The sequence below is a fragment of the Pelobates fuscus genome, chromosome 6, assembly GCF_036172605.1.
Source record: "Pelobates fuscus isolate aPelFus1 chromosome 6, aPelFus1.pri, whole genome shotgun sequence".
In the NCBI taxonomy this organism is placed as follows: Eukaryota; Metazoa; Chordata; class Amphibia; order Anura; family Pelobatidae; genus Pelobates; species Pelobates fuscus.
The window spans coordinates 204,781,366-204,804,138 of record NC_086322.1 but is presented as its reverse complement, the minus strand read 5'-3'; the positions used below and the strand labels follow the sequence as shown (position 1 = coordinate 204,804,138).

General features: G+C 37.4%; 1 protein-coding gene across 1 annotated transcript in view; it reads right to left on the bottom strand.

Annotated features, from left to right (window-relative positions):
• Positions 1-1,593: 1,593 nt before the first annotated feature.
• Positions 1,594-22,773, bottom strand: part of ANKRD17 (ankyrin repeat domain 17) — a 97,007-nt gene continuing 75,827 nt past the window's right edge. The window contains exons 19-35 of the mRNA XM_063458664.1: positions 22,586-22,731; positions 21,413-21,555; positions 20,297-20,510; positions 16,945-17,120; positions 16,544-16,706; positions 15,867-15,962; positions 15,108-15,224; positions 14,293-14,464; positions 13,592-14,024; positions 13,181-13,336; positions 11,905-12,054; positions 8,428-10,070; positions 7,585-7,767; positions 6,708-6,956; positions 5,796-5,977; positions 4,518-4,679; positions 1,594-2,227 (exon numbers count right to left, since the gene is read on the bottom strand). Of these exons, the coding sequence (XP_063314734.1) occupies positions 2,168-2,227; positions 4,518-4,679; positions 5,796-5,977; positions 6,708-6,956; positions 7,585-7,767; positions 8,428-10,070; positions 11,905-12,054; positions 13,181-13,336; positions 13,592-14,024; positions 14,293-14,464; positions 15,108-15,224; positions 15,867-15,962; positions 16,544-16,706; positions 16,945-17,120; positions 20,297-20,510; positions 21,413-21,555; positions 22,586-22,731 (4,445 nt within the window). The 3' untranslated portion in view covers positions 1,594-2,167. The remainder of the gene's footprint in view (positions 2,228-4,517; positions 4,680-5,795; positions 5,978-6,707; positions 6,957-7,584; positions 7,768-8,427; positions 10,071-11,904; positions 12,055-13,180; positions 13,337-13,591; positions 14,025-14,292; positions 14,465-15,107; positions 15,225-15,866; positions 15,963-16,543; positions 16,707-16,944; positions 17,121-20,296; positions 20,511-21,412; positions 21,556-22,585; positions 22,732-22,773) is intronic.

The window sequence follows — 22,773 nt, the reverse complement described above, 5'->3', positions numbered from 1 at the left end:
AGGTTTTTTTTCTCATTGGTAATCTAGAGGGATTTTTGTGTGAGTGTGAGGATGATTTTGGACACAAGTATTAACGTAAACTATTTGTTCCACTCTGCATCACACGCAGGCTGCTGGTACTTGATGGCAAAACAATGAACAAAACATTCGCTGAACACACTCTGCGCAGGGATAGATTTCATAACCATTCCAGGAATATTTAGCAGTGAATTCAAAAGCTAATATTTGTTGTACAATGAGGTGTAGTGTTTACATCACATTCACGCCTATTCAATTGCATATTTTAAATTTAAACTTGTGTTCATAATCTGCAATGTTAAAAAAACGTGAATATGGAATCAAATCTGCACCAAATTTGTTGTGCAAAAAACCCCAAAAACATTTGTAGTATAATTTGCCACTTTTACAAACCATCAAGTTAGACACCTTTTGGACAAAGTGCAGACAAAGTATAGGAAAACAATTTTGAGTTAATCAGTCTACACTAATCAATCTACAGTTCATTTAATGTAAATAATCCCATAAAGACAATTTGCCTCCTAAATCCAGTCATTAAAGGAATACTGCCACCTTGAGGATTTAAATTTTAGACTTTTCAAAAAGTTTAAACCTCAAAGTTGGTTCCCTGGCTGCTGACGACTGTTTCCTCTGTATTTCCACAGGCAGCCGATGATAGGCTGAGAGCATCAGCTGACTCTCCAGCCTATCACTAGCTACCAAGGTAAATATTCCTGGATTGAATGAGGGCCAGAGAAGCAGTCATAGTTAACTGATAATTGGTAATCAACTTTGGTGTTAAACATTTCAAAAATGGTTTACCTCTGAAGACAAGACAGAGTGACTCCAGCCCCCATAAGGACTTAATTGAGATGAAGTTATGGGGGCTGGAGGCAGCCTGAAGTGTCCCTTTAAATACTAGATCCAGATTTAAAAAATTCCAATCAGTGAAGGATGTGGCATGTAAAACTGCTAATGTTAAAGGCACTCTCCAAGCACCACACCAACATCGTAGGAATTAAACTGTTTAACCCGTTCAGATAAGCCAGCACCTGTTCGCAAAATAGCATCTTCATTCCAATTAAGTGGTTCCAGCGCTGAAGTGGTCCTTTAAGCAGGAGATTTACTGGCATAGAGTCAAGACAGGCTAGTGTTTTTAAGAGACCGTTCTTTATAGTAGCTCCTACGATGTAGAGGTTTCAGAAGTTATAAAGATATTCTACCCACTAATCTTAAAGTGACAGAGTGATTCTCACACCACATTGCATGTGTAAAAGAAAACAAAAGCAGAATCCTCATATTACAGTCACACCAGCTTCCAAATTCATTCAAACATAAATGTGTCAACACACTTTAAATTTACATAGTTTTAAAGGGTCTGTCTGGCAACTGATTTGTTCATATGAAGCATTGAGCACAATCTGTTGGGTTGCAAAGCGCAGCCTATTAATTTTAACGACTACTGCATTTTTTTATGTAGCATGCTCTCTGTGTTAATAAATATATATTAAAGCATTTGTGAATAATACAGTGTGCTTAAGGTAAACACCAATATATAACACTCAATGAAAGCTCAAAAGTAAACAAGAAGAAATGTAATGCTTATTAATAGTTTAATGTATGAAGGAAACATCCAGATTTCTGAATATGAAGGTACATCTCACATTAATTTAAGTCTACATACTGTAGAGCCTCTATACTGACATATTGAATTCTCTGCTTAGCCATTTCTGTTATGTAAACAATTGTACATTTATTTGCCATTCTAAAACATCAGAATCAGTTACATAATTTTGCTAATTTTTCGGTGTTTGCTCGAAGCAGTTTACAGTACTAAAACCAACCAGCCAAACAGCTTCAAGGAAAAAAGAGAAAAAAAAAGGAAAGAAAGAAAGAAAAAGTTATGTCCATAAACAAAACAAAAAAAGGAGGAAGAAAAAAGAAAAAGAAAGGGATAACTAGTGAGATTTATGTTGATGGGACTGGGTGGTCACAACGGTCACAGAAAAAGGTCAGTTAGTAATTTCTTCTGCAAAAAGCCTACACACTTCAGTCAAGCACATCAGTAGAATGATCTGTGAGCATGTCATCTTTTTGCCTCTGTGGGATGAAAGTTTTGTCCCTCCCCTCCCTCCCTCACTTTAGGATTTTCCATGCTAGAGAATCCAATTCAGCCCATCTGGTTCATGTGCACACTGTTCATGTGAGGAGCCCAGGTTCCAGTCCATACCTACAACCAAAAAAAAAAAAAAAAAAAAAAAAAAAGCTTATTAACTGGTTTATTTAATTTAAAAATTAAATATATATATATATATATATATATATATATATATATATAGCGCATATCTATCACATATGCCAATGTACTCTATACAATGGCAATAACTTGTTTTAAATTTAAAATAAAAAAATACACTCATAATTTTCACTGTACATTTAATTTACAGATTTATTACTTTCCTTAATTAAAGGGACACTCCAGGAATCAAAACAACTAAATACAGTTGTTATGGTGCCAATAAATCCCAGGGGCACTCTTACCGTGAAGGATCAAACCGTTCTCCAACGTACCTTTCCCAAGCCAGTTTTGTGAATGGGGTGTCACTGCTTGGCTGAGAGTCAGCTGACCCCTCTCAGCCAATCAGCAGCGCCCCTGCCCGGTGAAAACGCAGAAGCTGGATGTAGGAGGGTAAGTGGACTTTTCCACTGGCTACTTTGGGGTTACCTTTGGTTTAATCCCTTGAGGTAAGAGTGCTACTGGGGGGCCTCCTAGCACCATAACTTAATTTGAAGTTGAAGTGCCTGAAGTGTCCCTTTAAGTCACTCAATTTGTGGCTTTTTAGATGCATAGCGCTGCGGAATATGTTGGCACGTTAGAAATGCCAGTTATAATATGTGGCTGCATGCATTAAAATAAATTAGTGTTTTATCACATCTTCAGTTTTTTTTTTTAAATACATTTTAAGTTCAACACTGAACCCAGTTTAGTGTGGAATTATTGCATTTGTTTCACTTTTATAGCCACATTGACACACTTTTCTTTGGTAAATACATTTGTTACAGGCAAAATTCAATACTTCTTTTCAGGGATTTTACACTCTGCATATGTAGTCACAAAACAGGCTGTAATGGTTATAATGCCTGGAGTTCACTGGCTTTTGCCACTCAATTTGCTTGGGCGATTGCAGTCTAATTGGTCTTCTTGATATTGATAATTGTGTGCAACTTTTTACATTATTCAGCAGCTGAAAGCATCAGCAGACAGTCTCCAACAAATAATGTGAAATGTTGCACATAATTAATATAGCTAAAGCAGAAACTCCACTCTAATGCTAGCGAGAAAACAAAAAAATAGGGCACCAGGGCCAAGTAAGTTTTAAATCAATGGAGAATGGTTTGACTCCTTACAAGAGGTCGGACAGCGACAGGAAACTTCAGGCACCATAACGTTTACAGTTATGGTTACAGTCTTAGTGGTTATGGTGCATAGAAGTCCCTATGTATTAGGAATTCTATACACAGCATGAACAGAACACAAAAAGCCTGAATACATGACAGCAATTTATCTTGTTGCTGAAAGATACTCAGCTGGTGAGAAATGAGACATGTAAACATTTTCTTTATTCTTATAGCACAAATTGTCATTTTTTAGTGAAGATACCAGGTTAAACCAATATATTAGAGGCTTTAGGTAAAATGTTTCAAGCTATAGGGCCTAACGATATTCTACAGTGTACAATTCTGTCTCCCTCTTAGGTCTTACCAGCAAAACTAAAAGTAGCCAGAGGGAAGTGCTACTGGAGGTAGGGCATCTGAACTAAATATACCACTATACAGCAAGAGCTTTACTACTAAGAAGATTAGAATTAACAAATATATATATTTTTTTTTCTTTCAAAGTCTCACCTATCATCTCTGTAAACTAGACTTATCAAACTACCTGTTCATAGGTATCAGGCTAGTGTACTAAACAATCCACTTAAAGGATTAATAAGCACCATCACAACTTTATATTATTGTAAAGATGATGGTGTAGAGAGTACCCAGCTCTCATTTAGAGATGCTTCGATATTGAAGTGGTGCAGCTCTAACACAGTCTTAAAATAATCTGTTCTGGCTGTGAGGCATTTGCACAAAACTTGGGTTGACTGCTCAGACTGTGCCTCTGGGGAGAGCTGCACACAACCAGAACCCTTATGTGACAAATCAAACTGCTTTTTGGGATCAAAGGCTCTTCCTGGTTTGTGAGGGATCTGTTTGTAGTAGAAGACAGACCTGTCAAACAGTGCACTCAGGAAAACTTTAAAGGTGAATAACTTTTCTTCAATTTATTTAAATGCATTGTCTATATAATGTATTGAAAAATAAGTGACATGTTTTACTTCATCTCTTCAGTATTACTTGTAGTAAAAAAAATTATGATAAAATAGAATAAAAGTTTTAAAACGTCTGAAATTTTTAACTAAATCATATTAAATTCATGACTTGGAAAGAAAACAGATATCAAGCAGTTTCCTTACAGTTTGAGGCCCATTCTCTGTTGAGTTGGAAACCATCTTTATAAGTGAATTCCAAGAAGGATCAGCAGCATGAGGTCCATTGAAAATAGGTCCGCCTGTTCCATCTGGCATTTGAGCTACAGGAGGCATCATGGCATTTCCATACATTGAGAAAGGCATGCCCTGCAAAAATACACGCTACACTGAAAATTGACATAAAAAGTACCCATACATAGGAATTTATTAGAGTCACAAACTAATAATGTCACAGTGCATGACTACAGCGGTGACTGCAATATGGGTTAAAAAATAAATTGCATCACTCTAAATTGCATCAAGCTCAATCTTTGCAAGCATAATTGAAAAGTGGTAGTTAAAAGGGACACTAAATCCATTTCCTCAACCCATTGAACATTTTGGTGGTATTCTGCAAAAAATAAAAAATCTTGACATATGATCTGTGTTCATCTTAAAGGAAGACTCCACTGCCCAAATTGGCAAAATTAAATTTAAAATTAATGTTTAGCAGATATACCCCCAGTGAATGCACACATTTTTCATGCATGTATTCATTAGGAGTATATCTTAAAAGTTTGAAAAGACTGCTGACCTGCTAAACTGCTAAACAGCTTCAGCTAGCCAAGCACCCCATTTTTCCTTGGAGACTTTCAGTCTCTTTACATGGAAATAACCAGAGTTTGTGCATGTGTGTCTGGTCTGGTAAAGGTCTGTGTGGGAGGAGGCAGACACACACAAGCAGAGCTTGCCTACAACTTCCATTAGATCATGGGAGCCAATGGAAGGAGGTTGCAGACCTCTAATGGCTGACAGCCAGGTGAGTGTTCCATAGTTGATTTCTAGAAGTGCCGATTTCTCATAGAAATCTAGGATAACTCCTTAATCAGCAAGTTGAAGTGCTTTTGGACTGTGGAGTTTTCCTTTAATGTAGCACATGATTCAGCTTGATCATGGTCCGAGATACTACAGTGATGTGGCCATTTTGAACATCAGCTGAATATTTGACCCTATTCTATTAAACTCTCCAATAGGGCATCACTTGAAGATGAAACTTGCTGCAAGTAATGGACATGTTTAGCTAACTTAGTTTATAGTTTGATATGTTTTGTATACTTGTAGGAAAAATAATATTTATTTGGGTGTGTATTTCTAAATTCCATTCCCTTTAACTAATAATCAAACTAAAAAATTTGCAGAGCAGCTTTTTTTTGTTGCAAATACTGAATAAAAGTAAGGGCGGCCCCCAACACTTTGTAAGTATAACAAAATATTTTAGATTACCCCGACTTTAGGAAAATCCATGTAACCAGTTGGAACATGTTGATGGTAGGCTCCTGATGCAGGTACAATGCCGGAGTTATCTCTTTCCATTCCTTGATGCTGTGAAAACACTCCTGGATCTGACATGGGCCTGTGCATCATGTGATTACTCATTCCTGTGTGGCACCAATCTGAAACTTTATCTGCCAAACAAAAATGAAATATTCAAAAAGTATTATTCAAGAAATATTCAAAAGTCACACAACTTGCACTTTACATCATCAACACAATATTGATGCCATTTCTAAACTCCGTTTTTACTTTATTATTACTAGTACTATTACTGGCATTTATAAAGTGCCAACATATTCAGCAGTGCTGTACAATCTATATTGACTGCACAGTATAGACCAAGGGATAGGCAACCATCAGCACTCTAGATGTCATGGACCAGGCCTTCCCCTGGCAAAGATAAACCATTATAAAAGGAATATAGGACTCTGCCAATGAGCAGAGATCTAGCATTTACAGCCCTTTTATACAAAGTAGTAAGCTAAATAGTTGGTAAGCTTACACTCTAAAGGTTATAAAGGGGACTTGAGAAAGGAGGGTTCAGGAGAGATTTGAAGTTAATGGACAGGCAGCTTTAGAGCATTAGCAAGGACTGCTAATATGTGAAGTGACTAAGACATTTACTGGAGACGATGCCAAACACCCAGAAAAGTAAACAATAATGTGAGCAAGTATACAAAAGTATAGTAAATACAGAATACAATAAAAACTGCATGTACAAGAAATTGCATCTAAAAAAGCAAACCAAAACATATGCCATTTCAGATTTAATTGATCAGAAATACGAGACTAAATCCATACACAATGTCTACCAATAGCTACAGCAATAACCGTAAATGATGTTTCCATGCTTTATCTTACCTTGGCTACCTCCCATGCCTTCAAAAGACCAGATGCCACTGTGACCCACTGACGCTGCCAAGTTGCTCCCAATTACAGATGGTGTAGAGGTCCCAGTTTGCCGTATTCTTGCTGACCGCTCTGTTCCAATTGGCACAGGAACTTTTCTGTCATGAGGCACCGAATTGGGTTTCTCAGATACCATAGGTACTCCTGATGGGGAAGGAGACTGTGCTCGTACAGCAGCAGATACAGTCTGGGCTGAGGAGTCTATGAAATTAATGTAATTAAAGTAATGGAAAGAAACACCTTTTATAATGAATATTTCAATTGTACAAGCGCACTATCCAATATCCATGCAAAAAAACGAAAAAAAAACAAAACACACATTTGGATAAGTTAATAATTTGTTCACAGTAGAAAAAATGTTTTTTTTTTCTGAAATGTTAATGATCTGCAGTGGACTTACAAGGCAGAACAAGCAGAAACAATGAATTGTCCCTGCACAGCATAAATCACTACATATACAGGGGCACTCTCTAGAGTGGCAAAAGCTTACTCCTAGGGAACTATACTTGAAAAAGCCTTTCCTCATCAGCAATAACAAACCAACAAATGAGTATAAGCTGGTATGTGAGTAAGCAAGAGTAATTTACTGTTCAATTACTGACAATGCTTTAAGGCAGAGCCACAAACTCCACCATAAGGCTGTGAATGAGTCACAGTAAACCAAAGAATACATGCAACTTAGGAAGCTATAATTACAATATGGAGCTGTTAAGGTAGCAAAACATTTCCCTTCCAAAAAGTAAACCCCATTATATCATCTGAAATATACAAACACAAGGATAGATACTGTAAATACTTTACAAGAAATAGTACAGGTTTGTTTTCATACCACTAGATGCCGATGAACATGGGGTCAATAAACTAAGAGGAGAAAAATGTTGTCTGTTGAAATTTGCAGCAGCAGGTGCTCCCCCAGGTGCATACATTTGACTTCCAGAAAGAGAGGCATAGGAACCCAGATGGGCAGAGGATGATGCTGCAGACGTGTAAGATGAATCCATATTCACAATACCTTGAAAATGTTAAATAAATATAAGTTATGCTGATACTATTAATTAATTAATCCTAAACAAAGACAATGGTTGACTTCCTGGACCAAAACAAAACCCAGAATTTGTGCTATGCGTTTGTTTAACAGTAATTTAAGGGCTTCTCTCTCTTTATTTATCTTTTAAAATATCTTATTATATCTAATGCAACATTAAACACCCCCCCCCCCCCTGAAGTATTAAAAGGACACTGTAGACACCCAGGCCCTTCAGCTCATTGAAGTGGTCTGGGTGCAATGTCCCATAAACCTACAGTGAGGGTTAACTCCTCATTTAGTGGCTGTCTACCAGACAGTCACTAATGGGACTTCCTGAATTGAAACAGACCTTTGGTCCAGTATCTGACACTGGACATCCTCACGCTTTGCATGACCACTTCCAGCTTCAGATTTTCCCCTAATACGAGCGCAGCCTTCGCCACGCATGTGCATTAGGACTCCTCCACCGGCTGACTGTGGGGGAGCAGTGTGGGCGGAGCTTGACCCAGCACTGAGGGACAGCGGTGCTGGATTCATTTAAGTGACTGAAAGGGTTTTAATCCCTTTGGCTTTGTTTTCCTGGCACTATAAAATCCCTTTAATTCAGAAACCAGCTTCAAAATGGGAGATACTCCACTAACTTACCTGATTGACTTGGAGGAGGCCTCTGCATTGGTGGCCTGAAACCAGGGGCTTTGGAAGTATCCGATGGAAGCATTGAATCAGGATTTGGCAAATATGAAGACTGATTGGAGAGCATGGAATCTTGAGCGGATTGATTAGTAACCATGGAGCCACCCCAAAAAGGATGAGGCGGGTTTGGGTTGTTTTCAAATAATGTGCTAAATGGACTGAATGGTAAAGCTGAACTGAAGTTAGGGCCCATAGGTTTACTTGAGGGATGACCAGAATTTTGAGCAGCATTTTGTGTACTTATATTGTGTGGACCAGAAGACTGCACATTTTGGGGTCGTTTCATATTTGAATGTGAAACGAGGCCAGAGACAGAGGAACTTTGTACAGGAACTTGATTCTTGTGAGCAGGATTAGCTCCATGTAAGTGAGGTCTAACTGCAGAGTTTTCAATCTTAGCAGCAGACTGAGTAGACACCATAGATGGTTGGGATAAGGAATACGATGAAGAGATGTTAGATGTAGCAGCCTGGTGAGAGGAACCACTAACTGCTAAATTGAGGGATGATGTCATCCTTGGGTCTGGAGGTGGGGGAGCTGGTGTTTGCATTACTGGAGGTCGGGAATCATGAGAAACAGAATTTGAAGTATGCTGATGTGCTGGATGTATTTGGGTACTCCCAGAGGTAGAGCTCGCTTGCTTACTGTTGCCTGAGCTAGGTGACTCCATGACAGGCTGGTTAACCATGTCCTGTTCAGAGGAAAGTGAGGTCCCTTTGTTTGGAGAGCATGTCAGGCAATCAGAGGGGCTGCTTCTAGATCCCCCTCCAGGTAAGGATGGTGGTGATGGGGATGAAGGTGATGATGCAGGCCGGTGTTCTTTGGCAGTGGGGACAGGGCAGGTGGAGGCTGTTGGTGTAGTGATGTGGTTGCTTGCAGTTGTGGTAACTGTGGTTGCTGTGGCATTAGAGGTTTTCACTACAGTGACAAAGAGTTGTCTTCTGGCTGAGGGTGAACTGAGGCTCCCACTTGTAGATGAGACAGGCACACTTGTGGCTGCAGAGTTTGTGGTAACAGCTGGGCTACTAGAAGGGACTCCATGGATCACCTGAGGGCTACTGATATTTTGTGTAGTATGGCGAGGCATCACGTGAGATTTAGGAGAGTTAGTAGCTCTTGCGGGGCTGAGTGGTCTGACAGGAAACGGGCCCCAGGTGGACTGTGCAGAAGGGAAAGTACTTCCAAAGTGCGTCATGGGCAATCGAGGTGGACGGATCTGCTGAAAAGTCTGAGCTGCAAGTAATGCATGGGCAAACTGCGGTGGAGGATAAGCCAAAGGAAGAGAAACTGGAAATCCGGGTCGCACATTATTCACTGGGTTTTTCAAGGGCTTATGAGCAGATGCTGAAGTAATGGCTGGCACAGAGAGGGCAGAGGCAGCTTGTGATGTTGGGGACACTGTGACAGCAGTGACTTTAATACCCATAACTGAACTGTTTACAGAAGAAATGGTAGAAGTTGAAGATGCTGTTTTCGCATTTGCAGAGGAACTTTTTAAGCGGTTCTTTGGGATAAGTTCATCAATTTCTTTATCAGGGTCTTTAATGAGTGCATTAATTAGATGAGTTGCTTGTCGAGTGGATTCTGTTCCACCTCTGCACAAAACAAACATATGCAAGATACTTGTTTAATATATTTGAGTTGGAAAAAGAGGATCTAAATTTTCCTTTAAATATCTGCTTTATAACGTATTTAATACATTTGCAAGTTTAAGATTACAAAAATTGAAAAAATATATAACTAGCAAATACATAAATTAAAAACAAACAATAAATCAATTATAATACAAATTAACATACAATCACAATCCAGACCCTGAACACCATTGATCAATTATCTTTTTCAGACTCCTTTTCATCCTCACATTGTAAACTCATTTTGAAAAGCAAGTTGGGACAAAGTTTAATAGTGTTTTTTAGGTGTATAGATCATGCCCCTGCAGTATAACTGCTCAATTCTCTGCCATTTAGGAGTTAAATCACTTTGTTTATACAGCCAAAGTCACACCTCCCCTGTATGTGACCAACATGTCTCTACACATATCTTGTAAAGAGAGAGATCTGTTTAAACTTTCCCTACTGCACAGTCTGTTTAATTCAGAATGTATTTTCTCCTGCTGTTAATAGCATGCTACAGCAGCCTGTGTGTGATTACAGTTTAATTAGAGCACAAAAAAAATAAAAATGAAAAAAGCAAACACGGTGAAGCCACTGATTAGATTAAAAATGCAATTTTGTTCATGAAGGCTGAATCAAAGTCAGGGGAGAAGTGGTTAGCTGCATAAACATAATCAAAAGGAATTGAACTCAAATTGCAGAGAATTGAGCAGTGAGATTGTAGGGCATGAACTATACACAAACGGCTTCATTAAACTAAATGTGTTTTGGTGCTTAGAATATCCATTCTAAGCACAAAATTACTTTAGTTTAGCAGTTTTAGTTTTACAGAAAAATGTCCTGCCATTTAGGAGTTAAGCTGTATAAAGATAATAATTTAAGACTCATCCCATAATTGAGACTCACAACCTTCATAGGAAAAAGGTTTCATTTTATAGAGCAGTAAGTTCATTTTAGAAGTTCTCATTTTCTGCTTCATTGCTTGGACTTAAATCACACACAAGTTGCTGTAGGCTCTAGCAGGCAATTTAAGGGGCAGGAAAACATTCTAAAATAAATACACAATGCAATAAGGGAAGTGCAAAAATGTGCTCTCTTCCTGGATGTGTATAGGGAAGGCAGTGTGTAATACAGCAAGAGAAGATGGGGGGCTAGAGCTTTGCAAAAAATGACTGACATCTCAAATGGAAAAGAATTGAGCTATGGCACTGCATGACCTAGAAATACACCAAAAAACAAACCCAAATACTTCAGTAATCTGCTTTGGTGCTTAGAAATTCCCTTTAATCCACAATGATCTAAAGTAATTGCGCTCTGTGAAACCTCATAAAAATAGATTTTGAATTAAAATATGGCTGTGGTGGAGCTCAAATACACAACCAGAGTATCTCTGCCAAACGCTCTCTTGTTCTGCAGCAGGGTGTCCAGTGATATAGCCGCCCACCCAAACTTCAGTCGAAGCTTGATTAAGGGTAAAATTAGGAATGGTTTCTTTGTTCACAGTAAACACATTTATACACAGATCTCCAGCAGGGGGTTGTAAACGAAAAAAGGGAGCCTCTGTGTCCATGAGATAACTAGATAGAGAACTGCTAATCTAACTTTCAGACATCAAGGGGCATTAACAAAATACCCCAAAACATATTTCCTTACCAGTAAACCCCACATATCAAGTATCCCTGGATAGCTCAATTTGTCCGTTGTATATAGTTCAAATAGCTACATACATTTGAATATAAAAATTACAAGAATGTATGTTAAATCTTTTTAGCTGAGCTGTGAACAAAGTCTTAAATCAATGGCCACAAGTTACCTGATTGTTATTATTCTGTCACCAGTTTTGTTCTTCTGTTTATCAATGTCGATATGTGCTCCTGTAAATTCTCTGATAGCATTGATGTTACAGCCACCTCTTCCAATAACTCGTGAAATGACTGTAGGAGGTACTGAAACTTTCTTTGACCTGGTAGGGATAATGAAAAGTAAAATAAGTGTAGAAATTTTAAACATGCTATTAAGAATTAAAACAAAATCTCAAACATTGTCAAACTGCATATACTGATAATAGTGCACTAAGCACAAGAAACCGAGAATATCAATTGCATGTGCCATTCAATCATTATCTTGCGTATATGGGTAGATGTATAACAAAAGGGCCTAAGAAAACAAGCATTGTTCCAGGTCATAGATCAACTACTGCAGTGAAGTACTGTACTCAGTGACTGGAGTTTTTCCTTGTGACCACATTCCAATTGAAAAACAGCTGGAGAGATCTTCTGGCAATGTGTCATTATTGTAGAGTATAGTTTCGCCAAATAATTGCTCATAAGGACAATGAAAGTGATGTGTATAAAATAGATTCCAGAAAAGTAGTTTAGTTTTTTTGACAGAGGTCACACTCCCATTTTCCTATCACAATGCATGTAAATATATTTAACAGGCATTGTGACTGCAAATTTGCTACGACAGGTTTAAAATGTCAACTTACATCTTTAGGTATCTAACCAAAAAGAAGCCTCATGTATCAGATGACTCATTTGGCCAATAGTTTTGTTTTTTATTATTCCATAAACCCTCCATCTGGCAGTTTGAGAATATGTATATGCATACACACACACATACACATATATGTGTCATTCATGCACCTACCTGTATTTCTTCACTTATCACAGACAAATTAAATTACTGAATAGGTCGACAGCTTCACACCCATTTACAGGCTGATTTAATTTTCTTAACTTGTATTTGTACAGTGATTTACCAAGCCACCAACCACACATGCATGCAGCAATGGGAAGGGAGAGGGAGAGTCATCTGTTCCAGTAATGTGGGATTATTCTAAAGTTGTACAGCTATTAGATGGCAAATGAGGAATCAAATTTCCTCTTGATGTAAATCCAACAGAGAACTATTTGACAGTTGCAGTAGCTATAAGGAACCTTGGAAATGGTGCAATTTTGTTATGGTGCTTGAGATTAGTAAGAATCTACGTAGGCAATGATCCATGAATGCCATGGCTACAGACACAATGAGCTCCTATTGGATTCACAGCATAAGTGAAGTCTAAAAGCCAAGTGTTCGCTACTCACCGTCTAACTACTTCTTTCCAGCCCTCTTCTCTCTTCTGGCCTCTTTTAGGACTAGCTATGGTTAGCTTTCCATTGGGAGACGAGAGTGGTGATGGCCCAGACTTTGAGTTTGTGGACAACGAATTACATGTTGCTTCACCAATTGATTCAGGTAATCTTAAAGAAACCACAAAATTGTTTAAAACAATTGCAGAACTACAGAAAAGGAATAAGATTAACACCCTCAAAATACACACTAAGGCAGTTATGTTTTAAGAAAGGAGTTTAATAAATGCTTTAAACCTGCACTGCAAGAAGAACAAATGCATACAGGGTACTATATTCTTTATGAGGATTATAAACATGTTAACTTGGCATGAAACACCACACAATTTGAATAATGGAGTTTGAGTTTCTAACACATATCCTTACTTTATGGACGTTTTAGCAGTAATTTTTCTTTCTTCCTTAGGAGAAGTGACAAGAACAGAAGGTTTCTTTTTGCTCTGTAGACTATCAATATTGGAAGAATGATTGTCACTCTTATTGCTGCTGTTACTGCTCTCATCACTACAACTGGAGATTCTCATGTTGTCACTGTCTCCACTTTCACTAGTGCTGCTGCTCTTGGACTCTCCATTAAGCTTTTCTTGTTGCCCATATGCTATTGGGAGTTGATCTTCAAATATTATCTGCACATTTTCAGATGAAATTTTGCTTTTCCGACTTTTCCGCTTCGTGCTGTTCGTTGTTATTGTATTGTTTCTTTTTCCATGTGAGCCAGCCAACGTGGTCCATGTGGCAGATATACCAATAGTGGTGGTTGTAGTTGCACTAGGCGGCTCAGTTAAGACTTGGGGTTCATCTATAGGACATACAAAGTGTATTACGATTATATCCCTACTGTAAATGCAATTAACACATATATAATGTATAAAATAAAGACGTAATGTACTTTATTGATTACGGGAGACTTTTCGAAACAGCTAATAAAGTGGTAATAAAGTGGAAGAAAGATGATAGAATACATGTTCAGAACACAAAATAAGCACATTATTAAAATATACTGTGTAATAAGTTATTTTGAGGTCAGTAGATAAATGTTTGTTCCTATATTTGTGAAAAAAACTCACCTTCAACCTTTTGCTTTTCTTTCTCAAGAGCAGCTTGTAACTCAAAGTTCTCCTTGTTTTTCGCTTCAATTTCTTCAAGTTTTCTTCTCTGCTCCTCTTTCTTCTTTCGCCTCTTTTCCTTTCTTTTCTCTCGCTTTGCAGCCAATGCCAGTCTTCGGCTTTCTTCTCTCAACTACAGGTATATTGAAAAAAAACCTACATTGTCATACATACTTATGTCAGGTTAATGGCATTGTGCTGCTGCCAAAAGATTTAGATATAGTGAATTCCAAAACAAAATGTAATTTTGTGTTGGGGCTAGAAGTAAAATAACAGTTTATTAACTATCCTTTAATTTCCCTTTACATATAGTATACACACAAAGAGATAAGATAGACAACAATAAAGTATATAAATAAGATGCCACACTAATATCAATGGATTTTTTTATTCTCACATACACCATCAAGGATTTCTACTATGAATAATATGTAAAGCTTAGATGGAAGATCAAAAACGTGTAAACACCACCACAAACCTACAACCTTAACAGTTTTACAATTACTTCATGGTAATTGTCATATCATTTAGAAGATAGGCAAATTGCTAGACAATTCAGACTAGAAATATATTAAAAAAAAAAAAAAAAAAAAAGTACCACGTACTTACCAGAAACCCTTACACAATGATTTTTTTTTGGGGGGGGGTGGAAAAATACATGTAACATTTATGCAAAATACACAGCTAGTCTCAAGTAAAACAGGATGACTCTTCAGCACAAGGCCCTATCAGACTCCCTCTAGCATAACATGAAACATAAATAAAAGGCACTGTACCTTTTCCAGATCAAGTTCCTCCAAAAGAATACTGGCATTTTTGTTTGCTTCAGCAGCCTGTCTGTCTTTGGCTTGAACAATTGATTCCATACAAAGGTGGCATTTCTTCAACATCTCCTGAAATGAATAATTCCTATTAAAAATGAAGATCATCAAATAAACAAGCCAGTGGTCTCACTGGAACAGTATGACATATTAATATAAAACAAATTCTGAATAGGTTGCAACAAATAATTTCTTGACCGCTCGAAATAATCTTGAGTTCAGAAAGGTTAACAACTTTGAAGTGTAGTGAATTAAAATATGATTTGTAAAACAGAGGCCAAGAGTTAAGTTGAGACAATAGTGTTAGATTTTTTTCTTTTTTTTTTCAAACTAGCTAGATTATCATTAATTTTCCCATTTAGATCTAATGCTTTAAAATATATTTTTTTGGATTCTCAGAACTTATTCAAGTTGGCCCTTTACATTCTAACCAACTACTTTGATGTAGACAAAATTATGCAGTTTGACTATGCTTAAGAAGAAAAAGAAAAAACACAATACAAACTCTATATAAGAGAAACACAACTTGTTCATGGTTGTATCACATTAAACCGTAGAATTCAAACCAAGAAGATAACCGAACAAGGTTGCACCCAGTAAAACAATGACCATGGTGGATAAAATATCAACACTTTCCCAAAACTCCTCAAAAATTAATACCACAAATTGCTTGTGTGTATAACGATTACATGAATTAGGCCAAGTATTACTTACCTTGTCAGTAATTGTTGCAATGTATCTCATACACTCCGAATCTGATGGAAACTGGTTTACTTCTTTCACAAGATAGCGCACCACCTTAACATGGCCCTGCAAAGTAAATACAAAGCAGCATGAAAAAAAATGAAACCTTAAAGGGGCAAACTGGATGATTCACTCAATGAAGTGCGTATGGTGTACAGAGTCTACAGGCATGATTTTACTCTCAAGTGTTAAACTATTTTCAAATGGCTTTAACGCTGAAGTGGAGTAACCCGAGTGCTGGCACGTCTTTCTCTCCTCTGCTTGCTCTCAAATGCCGAAATATTTGCTCAAGCCACAGTGATCGACTGAGAGCCTCTTACAGTTCCCATTGCTTTAAAAGTAAAGACTGATGTTTTGCCAAGCATGGATACAAAATTGTTGATTTAGCCTAGTTTGGAGGGAACCGAAAAAAAAAAAAAAAAAAACACGTTCTGGGGTGTTGCCTGAAACAGTCATATACAATGCATAGTTTAAAGAGCAACTTTCTACATCTATTATTTTGAGTATTGTTGGCAGATTAGTTGGAATATTTATAAGTGACAAGATATTCAGATATTCTTGCCCTGAAAAAAATACACCCATACCAATTTGCCAATTTATTTATATGACATCTTAAACAAAAATAAGCAAAAAAGAAAAATAAATACCTTTCTAAATGCAGCCATAAGAGGAGTTATCTTTCTGTTGTCTGCAGCATCTACATCAGCTCCAGCTTGAACCAACAGCTGAACAACATCCAAATGCCCTCCATTTGCTGCCAACCACAGTGGAGTGTTGCCCTTCTTGTTGCGCACATCAATGTGTGCACCCCTAAACAAGATGAAAATATTCCGTTGCATATTAAATGCTAAACTCATGTATATCTTCTGGTGGTAATTTTAGTTGAGCCATACATTGAAAGTGTAAACATTTATGCACATTTTACAGGGTGATAAAGTAACTACAAATGTACAAAATATATGATTGCAAAATATAAAATCTGATGACTGAATATATAAAACCAACACTTTCAGATGTGTTCCTTTAACTGTGACAACACATTACATACCTGCTGATGAGAAGCTCACAGAATTTGTAGTGACCCTTATCTGCTGCAATTGTCAGAGCTGTATCTCGTGAAGATGGTACAGGAGGAGCATTGACATCTGCACCTTTATCAAGCAGAACTCTTCCTACTTCTGCATAACCACCTGAGGCTGCTTCCATTAAAGGAGTGAGACCAGTCTGCAATCCAAAATATGGAAACTTAAAAAATATTTGTAAGGCATTGATTTACTAAGTGACTTCGTTCCTTTGTAAAGTGACTAGTAACACCCAAATTGTTCCGGTCTTGTAAATACCATAGATATATAATTTGTGTTTTAAGCATATACACACACGTTTCTGGTCAAACTTTACATACTTTCAACCTTATGCAATTAAATCAAAAGGAATTGAAATAGCATAACGGGTTTGAATAATTGTGAGACTGGAGAAGTCATACATTATATTTTCAATTGAATTTGGGGAAACCACTTGAATCATTTATTGTGTTGAGCTATATTAATTGCTTTTGTTTGATGTTCATTGCAAACAGCTGAAAGTCTGTAAATGTTGACTACAACTGTACACACACACACGGGCCCAAAAGTAGGTATAGAGTTGAATCAATAAAATAAATCTCAACAGATTATATGGATACACATAAGTGGCAGTTAAATTTCAGGAATTTAAATATCAGTATAGCAGTTAGATAAAATAGTGGAGGGCAGATGAAAGAATTTAGAACTTCTAATGCACAATTACTGTATACCTACTTTTTGGCCACCCTGTATATACGCACATATAAACACTATTTGAAATTCTGCTTAACCCCTTAAGACCGCAGGACGTACCATGCCGTCCTTATTTGGGCGTCTCTAAACGCCGCAGGACGGCATGGTACGTCCTGGGCGGTCTTACCCCCCACGTGGCCGGCGGCACATGGCCGCTGCAGATCACGGTCGGGGGGCATGCCTGGCCCCCCCAGTGCCTGGGGACCGCGGTCTGCAGCTTCCGATCGCAGTGACAGGCTGTCACTGCGATCGGTATTTACCATGTGTCAGCCGGTTTTAAAATCGGCCGACACATGGAGCCGGCCGCATTTTCACTCTGCAGATCGCGGTCGGGGGACATGCCTGGCCCCCCAGGCAGTCCCCCTGCGGTCAGTGACCGCGATCTGCAGAGTATGATCGCAGGGAGAGGCTGTCTCTGCGATCTGAATGCAGAGACAGCCTCTCCCTGCGATCTGATCGCAGTGACAGCCTGTCACTGCGATCAGAGTTACTATGTGTCAGCCTATTGGCTGACCCATAGTAACTGCAGGCAGGATCCCCCTGCAGATCGCGGACGGGGGACATGCCTGGCCCCCCAGGCAGTCCCCCTGCGGTCAGTGACCGCGATCTGCAGAGTATGATCGCAGGGAGAGGCTGTCTCTGCGATCTGAATGCAGAGACAGCCTCTCCCTGCGATCTGATCGCAGTGACAGCCTGTCACTGCGATCAGAGTTACTATGTGTCAGCCTATTGGCTGACCCATAGTAACTGCAGGCAGGATCCCCCTGCAGATCGCGGTGGGGGGCATGCCTGGCCACCCAGGCACTCCCCCTGTGGCCAATTACCGCGATCTGCAGGAGGTGATCACAGTGACAGCCAGTCACTGTGATCACTGATCCTGTGTGTCAGCCAGTGATGTAAAATCACTGGCTGACACCGTCTCTGCCCCTCTCCTCCCCTTTTAACCCCTTAAAGTAAAATAAAAATTAAAGTTAAAAATAAAATATACTTAGATCATTTATATATATATTATATATATGATCGAAGTATATATATATATATATATATATATACATATATATATATATATACACGCACACATTTACACATACACTAAGTGTATTTTAATATTTATATATAATTATATATATATATTAATATCAAAAAACACGTAGAAGGATATTGATTAAATATATACATAATTATAATTATATATATATATATATAATAATAAAAAAATATGTAAATACATAAAAAAAATAGAAAAAAAAATTAAAAATATATATGTGTGTAATTTCGTTCTAACTGTATTTTAATAATATATATATATATATATATATATATATATCAAAATACACGTAGAACGAAATATATATGTATATACCTAAGTATATACGTATACATCACTATATGTATACCTATATATAAATAAAAATAGTAAAAAAAATTATATATATATATATATATATACATACATACACACACACACACGTGTATATATAATAATTTTACATATATTTATGCAATAATTTTACATAATTAGGTCCTTTTATTAATTACAATTTGCAGGACCTGCCTAACAACCCAGGCCGAAAGTATAGGGAATTTAATTTGCTAGCACTATATTTAACACTATAACTCCAAGACACTATAAAAACTGTACATGGGGGGTACTGTTTTACTCGGGAGACATCGCTGAATACAAATATTTGTGTTTCAAAACCGTAAAATTTATTACAACAATGATATCGTCAGAGAAAGTGAAATTTATCGCATTTTTCGCACACAAACGGCACTTACACTGACGATATTTTTGCTGTCATACTTTTTACTGTTTTGAAACACAAATATTTGTGTTCAGCAAAGTCTCCTGAGTATAACAGTACCCCTCATGTACAGGTTTTATGGTGTTTTCAAAAGTTACAGAGTCAAATATAAGGCTTGCGTTTCAGTTTTTTCACAATGAAATTCGCCAGATTGGTTACGTTGGCTTTGAGACCGTATAGTAGCCCAGAAATAAGAATTACCTCCATAATGGCATACCATTTGCAAAATTAGACAACCCAAGGTATTGCAAATGGGGTATGTTCAGTCTTTTTTAGTAGCCACTTGTAACTTCCCAAAACACCATAAAACATGTACATAGGGGGTACTGTTTTACACGTGAGACATCGTTGAATACAAATATGTGTATTTTATTGCAGTAAAAGCAAACAGTATTATGACATTCACAGTTAGAATGTCACATAGAACTAAGAAAATTTTAAAAAATATTTTCTCTCATTTTTTTTATATTGTATTCATATTACGTTATGTTCCATACCTAAATATTTGATGTTAAATGAAAGCCCTGTTTCCCCTGAATAAAATGATATATAATAAGTGTGGGTGCATTTAATATGAAAGAGGTAAATTATTGTTGAACAGACATATAGTCAAAATCTGTGGTTTGTTTACATTTTTTTTGGTTCACAACTTGTACATTTGGCTGCGGTCTTAAGGGGTTAATATTTGAACATTAAGACACTAACATGATACTATTGAAAAATAAATAAACAAAAAAAATACAAGACCAAACAAAATTTTTTTGTTTTGTTTTTAAATTACCTTAGCTCTGTGTTCCACGTTAGCTTTCCGGTCAAGAAGCAAACTAACAACTTCAGTTCTCCCTTGGAAACAGGCCAGTGTAAGTGCAGTGTTACGATTGGTCTCTATTTGGGCATTTATGTCTGAGCCCATATCAAGGAGAAGCTTTACAGCAGCAGTGTGACCATTCATTGCAGCCAACATCAAAGGAGAGATTCCCAACTTGCTACCAGTTCTGTGGAGGAGGGGGGTGAGGAGTAAACAAAAACAGTTGCACTAAACTTTCAATAAAATGCTAAACACAGACTGCATTTAGATAGTTAAACACTATAGGGTCAGAAACACAAACCGGTATTCCGGACCTCATTTAGGCAGCTTGCCCCCATCTTAAAAAGGTAAGAAAATGTACCTAATTTTCGTCGCCAGCCCCCCGGCTGCCTTCTTGGCTGACACCACCAGAATTGATATCAGCCAATCCAATGCTTTCCCAATATGAAAAGCATTGGGTTAGTGGGAATCACAAGGTGGCGGGGCCAAACGCCAGCCTTGTCAGTCATCATCATCCTAAAGATGCATTGAATCAATGCAATATGTGGAAACGCTGAATGTCAGTGCTGCACAGAGTGGAGTACTCACCCAGGAAGCACCTACAATTGCTGTTTGAGGAGTGGCCACTAGAGGTGTTTCAAGCGAGCAATGTAAAGATAGCCTTTTCTCTGAAAAAGGCTGTGTTTATAGCACGTCCCTGCAAGTTTTTTTCTGTAAATACTCGAACAACTAAATTAAGCTGTAGTTCTGGTGACTATAGTGCCTCTTTAAATACTGAAATATTCTGCAAAAAAAAAAAGCATTCAGTGAAGTCCTTAAAATTGCTTGAGTGTGAAAAGGCGAGGTTTCTAATGTTCCCACTGTTTAATTGGTAGGGAGAATAATGGCACATATCAATTAAATCTATTGTGGTTAATGATTATCCTTTATGATATCTACAAAGGACACCAAAAGACACCAATATTCACTGTACTTTATTTCCAATAATTAAACCACCACAGAGCTATAGAAGGTGATTTAAACACAGTGTGAATTAAAAATGTAAAGAATGATTAACATTCCACTTCCTGGAATGTTAAGAACACATACCTTGAATTTATTTCAGCTCCAGCATTTAGCAATATTTTTATAATGTTTACATAACCACCAGATGCAGCCAAACTTAACGGTGTGTAGTCAGAAACATTTCTATGCTCTTTATTTGCTCCGCGAGCCAGCAGCAATTCCACCACCTATTATGTAAGCAGACATTAAAACAGGAAAACAGTTTGAATTATGCTATGCATTTCTTGAAAATATTTGATTGCATATGCAATGATGTAAACCTTTATTGTTCTAGAACGCAACATGCTGCACGCAGTATATGTACACTATATTTTTACATTATGTTGTAGTACATTATACAGGACTGCTTTAAGCCAAGTAAAGAATTAACGTGACACACCACAAACCATAAACTCTTATTCAAGTTGAACTGGTTATGGTGCAATGAACTCTGTTCCGGTCTACTTTTATTTAATTTGTAGCTGAAGAAAGTAAGCAAATCCCAAAATCCCAAGTTCAGTCATTTTGGAAGTAAGGCTTCTTTATCCGTCACTTCCTGGTCCCTGCAGAAGTAGCATATGAGTAGGAATTTTTTTTCTTGTATCTAATGCATTAAAAATGAAATCTACTCTACCTTGGATTCTAACAAATATAATCCATTACACATATGACATTAGTTATGTAGTTATAAATCAAATTCTGCATTTGGCATTTCCAACTACAGATAATTTATAATATATATTAAAAAAAAAAAACAACACCTTTGAACTTGAAAAAGTCGATGAGGACGAAACGCGTCGAGTCGCATTAGTGAGTTATTCCCCAGACAAATTTACACAGCCTTTACCTCAACTGAAGGAAATCTTTGGACCTTCAAGTATCTATTGGACACTCAAGAAAGTGAGACTATTTATGTCAAGAGGTACCATTGGCTATACCAGGGCACTTAGCTCTTTATGTGGCTGAAAGGCTCTTTTGCACAATTTAGGAGTATTTCTAATTGTGCCACGCTTTTTGAGAGTGTGATTTTAATGATTTTACAAAGTTTTTTTATTTTTAATAAATAATATAATCATATTTTTCCTTTTTCCTTTTATGTATGGACTTATGAGTGGTAAATATCACACCATTGTGATTGTGGTGCCCTATCCTTATATATTCTATGCAATTATAAAAAAAACCAAAAACACTTTATTATAGAAAGGTATGCAAGGTCACCTCTTGTCTGCCACCAGAGCAAGCCAGAGATAGTGGTGTGTCTTTGGTCCTCTCAGATTGAGCTTCAATGTCAGCACCATTGTCTAACAAGATTTCCACCACACCAACATGACCAGCAGTAGCCGCTAAAATCAATGGAGTAAAACCTGCAAAACAATTTGTTTAAAAACAAAACAAAAACATTGTAA